The 4,344-nt window shown below is 45.9% G+C and overlaps 1 protein-coding gene across 2 annotated transcripts in view; it reads right to left on the bottom strand.

The window, feature by feature from the left end:
- LOC111976597 (proline-rich transmembrane protein 3) overlaps positions 1-4,344 on the bottom strand; it is a 24,922-nt gene that overhangs the window by 5,797 nt on the left and 14,781 nt on the right. For both annotated transcript variants that reach the window (XM_024005553.2, XM_024005554.2), the window contains exons 2-3: positions 2,092-2,983; positions 1,579-1,872 (exon numbers count right to left, since the gene is read on the bottom strand). In XM_024005553.2, coding sequence (XP_023861321.1) covers positions 1,579-1,872; positions 2,092-2,908 — 1,111 coding nt within the window. In that variant the 5' untranslated portion in view covers positions 2,909-2,983. The remainder of the gene's footprint in view (positions 1-1,578; positions 1,873-2,091; positions 2,984-4,344) is intronic.

Raw genomic sequence — 4,344 nt, 5'->3', positions numbered from 1 at the left:
ACACACACACACCACACACCACACACACACACACACACACACAACACACACACACACACACACACACACACACACCACACACACACACACACACACACACACACACACACACAACACACACACACACACCACACACACACACACCACACACACACACACACACACACACAACACACACACACAACACCACCACACACACACTTGGAGAAAGAAATTAATGGTGATCAGTGGTGGAACAGAATCATCTGAAGTAAAAGTTTGACAGAGAAAAGTTTGGGTCAGTCACAGTGGTCAGGTATTCTGCCACTGTGTACTCTCTGTTTAGGGCCAAATAGCATTCTAGTTTGCTCTGTTTTTTTGTTAATTCTTTCCAATGTGTCAAGTAATTATCTTTTTGTTTTCTCTCTCTCTCTCTCTCTCTCTCTCTCTCTCTCTCTCTCTCTCTCGTCTATCAAATACAATATTTGAGGCACGTACATACGTTGACTCTCACACCTACTCAGGAAAAAGCACACACACAAATGGTCACACATGCGCAAACACACACTCACACACCCTCTCACATGTGTGTAACTTCCTTCTCCAAACTACACTCCCTAAGCAGCAGGACTCAGACACGTCCCAGATGTGCTGATCACATTTCACAGCTGGAGGCACTTGGACGTCCCCACCCTGTAACACACAAACCCAAGTGTTGCACACACACACACACGCACGCACGTGTCCTGACACACTAACGAGATCAACACACTTGCCAATACACACAAAATCATTCAGTTTCAGTACACTCCTGGCAGACCAAATGGAGGGTTGTTTAAACGTGGCTCAAATTTTTGTCCCGATGGCATCTAAGAGACCGACTCCCGATGGTATCTAAGTGACCGACTCCTGATGGTATCTAAGCGACCGACTCCTGATGGTATCTAAGTGGCCGACTCCTGGTGGTATCTAAGTGACCGACTCCCGATGGTATCTAAGAGACCGACTCCCGATGGTATCTAAGTGACCGATTCATATACCCCATGTGACGCTTTTCCTTCTCTGTCTGCTTTCCCTCTCTCCCACTTCTCTCCTTCCTCCATCACTCTCTACATCCATCTGGTTTACATTATTCATCCTGTGTACTTTCTCTGCCCCACCTCTCCTCCTGCCTCACTTTCTCTTTCACTCACTACCTCCTTACTCTTCTCTGTCCTCCCTATTGCCTTCTATCGTTCAAACTCTCAGCGTCACTCTTTCATCTTTTATCTCTTTCTCGTTTTCTTTTTTCCTCTACTCTACATTGTTTCTATCCTCTTCTCTCTGTCCATCTCTCCTTTTCTCTACTCCTGTGCATATTTTCCTGCCTGAGTCTACCCTGCACACCTTCTCCTCCACTTTCCATCCCGCCCTCTCTCGCCCACTCTGTCTCTGCCTCTTCCCTCCTTTGAGCCTGTTCCAGGGACTTCCAGGAAAAACTCCAGCTGCATAAATAATTCCACTTTAAATCCTCACAGGAAAAGGAAACTAAGGCGCAGTCACAGCTGCCATTGTTTTCCACCCAGGAAACTACAACACCCCAAATCCTCCTCTCTCTACCTGTCTTGGTCGACTGTTTGGTGGTACTTGTTGTAGTTCTTTCTGGTTCAGTTGCCTTTTTCGGTTGATTGGTTGTGCTTGAGGAAGTACTTCTGGGTTCTGCTTTTGTTGACGTCTTATTGGTTGTAGTTGTGGTGGTCACTCCTAGTGTTGTGGTTCCTTGAGGCGTCACAGAATGTGGCTGTTGATTGGTGGATCCAGGGGTGATGGGTCTGGGTAACGGTGATGTCACAGTGGGGGTCTGTCCTGCTATTGGTCTGTCTGTTGGCGTAGTGGTATTATCTGATATATTACCTGAAGAAAGAGTCAAAAGACATGAAGCAGCCTCTCTGCTGACAACAACACTAATGTCACTCAAATACTACTTAAGATTTATAACAACATGATAAAGAACTCAGTGGTTATAGCGTAGTACTCAAGCTCCAGTTGTGGATGAAGGCATATTACTCCACCACTCATAGGTTGAAACATATTCCTCATAAACATCATATTAGCTACCCTTTAGTTACTCACCTGTAACTACTCCTCCAATGAAGGCTGGCTGTGTCACCACAGGTATGGCTGTCACTCTGTCAGGTGACTGTGTGGAGAGGATCCTATTGGCTATTGTCAGCCCAGAGAGGCGGGGTTGAACAGTGAGGCTGACCGTCGGGGTAGTCTGAGCTTCGGCCATATTGGACACCAGACCTCTGCTGAACTCTGTCTGAGCCTGTGGCCGGAACTGTGGCATATCATCTAGTGTAGTCAACGCAACCAGTGACTCCTCCTTCACAATCACTGTAGGGACAAGTTCACTTCCTGATCCAGTTGCCAGCCAGTCATCCAAATCCTCCGGTATGATTGGTCCATCAGAAGTCCTGCCCCTTGATGTTAATMGTTCATCACCTGAGGATTTGGTGGGTGGGAGAGCCGTTGGTCCCTTTGCAGATGAAACTCCACTTGGCTCTGCGGTTACCATAGTACCTGTCCAAGCCTCAACAGAAGTAGACTGGCTTTGGGTTGATCCAATGTTGAGTTTCTGAGAAGGGGAAAGGGGTTGACTTTGGTCTGTAGTTCTAGTGCCCATTTCCTCCCCAACCTGCCCCAGTTCAGAGCCCACCTGCCCCCCACCTGCTCTCTCTGTGGGCCAATCTCTGTTGTTGACTCTGACTGGCACATCGCTCTGGCCTCTGGGACGAGAGGAGGGAAAGCTGGGTTTGAGGGATGTACTGATGACAGGGTCTGGAAGAGAGGAGGATAAGGAGGAGGAGCTTACAATCACCTGGCTGGTAGAGGGATGGAGAGAGCAGAGGAGGAAGGTGAGGGTGAGGAGGAGGGATACAGTGGCCATGGTCTGGCTGTTGAGGGTGATGATTTATACGGTCCGTCTGTTTGTCCGTCTGTCACACCATCCTCTTACTGAGCTCTGTAGACAGAGAGAACAGAGAGATATGGATGAGGTTCACTCAGTGAATATTTAAGCACTAATTCCTGAGAACCTGGGAATTATCTTGTGCCCACTCCCGAAGAAGGTGGTTCTGAGGCCCGAGGCGAAGCCATGGGSCGGGTTACAGCCCTTGGAGGGAGTTGTCACACGAAAATTAATGGGTTTGAAAGCATTATTGCTTTTATAAAATGGTTGCCAACATATTTATACAAATATTAATGACATTTAAAAAAAAACAAATATTATTATTTTATACGTCCACCGGACGTGCTACCTGTCCCAGACCTGCTGTTTTCAACTCTCTAGAGACCGCAGGAGCGGTAGAGATACTCTTAATGATCGGCTATGAAAAGCCAACTGACATTTACTCCTGATTATTATTTGACCATGCTGGTCATTTATGAACATTTGAACATCTTGGCCATGTTCTGTTATAATCTCCACCAGGCACAGCCAGAAGAGGATTGGCCACCCCTCATAGCCTGGTTCCTCTCTAGGTTTCTTCCTAGGTTTGAGTCATTAAAACTCGTTTTTCACCCACTCCACAACAGTTCTTGTTAACAAACTATAGTTTTGGCAAGTCAGTTAGGACACTTACTTTGTCATGACACAAGTAATTTTTCCAACAATTGTTTACAGACAGATTATTTCACTTATAATTCACCGTATCACAATTCCATGGGTCAGAAGCTTACATACACTAAGTTGACTGTGCCTTTTAAACAGCTTGGAAAATTCCAGAAAATTATGTCATGGGCTTTAGAAGCTTCTGATAGGCTAATTGACATAATTTGAGTCAATTGGAGTGTACCTGTGGATGTATTTCAAGGCCTACCTTCAAACTCAGTGCCTCTTGCTTGACATCATGGGAAAATCTAAAGAATCAGCCAAGAACTCAGAAAAAAAATTGTTACCTCCACAAGTCTGGTTCATCCTTGGAGCAATTTGCAACACCTGAAGGCACCATGTTCATCCTGTACAAACACCAGTACGCAAGTATAAACACTATGGGACCACGCAGCTGTCATACCGCTCAGGGAGAGGAGACTTCTAACGAATGATTGGATGTACAACTTGGTGCGAAAAGTGCAAATCAATCCCAGAACAACAGCAAAGGACCTTGTGAAGATGCTGGAGGAAACAGGTACAAAAGTATCTATATCCGCAGTAAAACCGAGTCCTATATAGACATAACCTAAAAGGTCCGCCCAGCAAGAAAGAAGCCACTGCCCAAAAACCGCCATAAAAAAAGCCAGACTACAGTTGCAACTGCACATGGGGACAAAGATCATACTTTTGGAGAAAATGTCCTCTGGTCTGATGAAACAAAAAATAACTGT

The sequence above is a fragment of the Salvelinus sp. IW2-2015 genome, linkage group LG17 (genome assembly GCF_002910315.2).
Source record: "Salvelinus sp. IW2-2015 linkage group LG17, ASM291031v2, whole genome shotgun sequence".
In the NCBI taxonomy this organism is placed as follows: domain Eukaryota; kingdom Metazoa; phylum Chordata; class Actinopteri; order Salmoniformes; family Salmonidae; genus Salvelinus; species Salvelinus sp. IW2-2015.
This window is presented reverse-complemented; position numbering and strand designations above follow the sequence as displayed.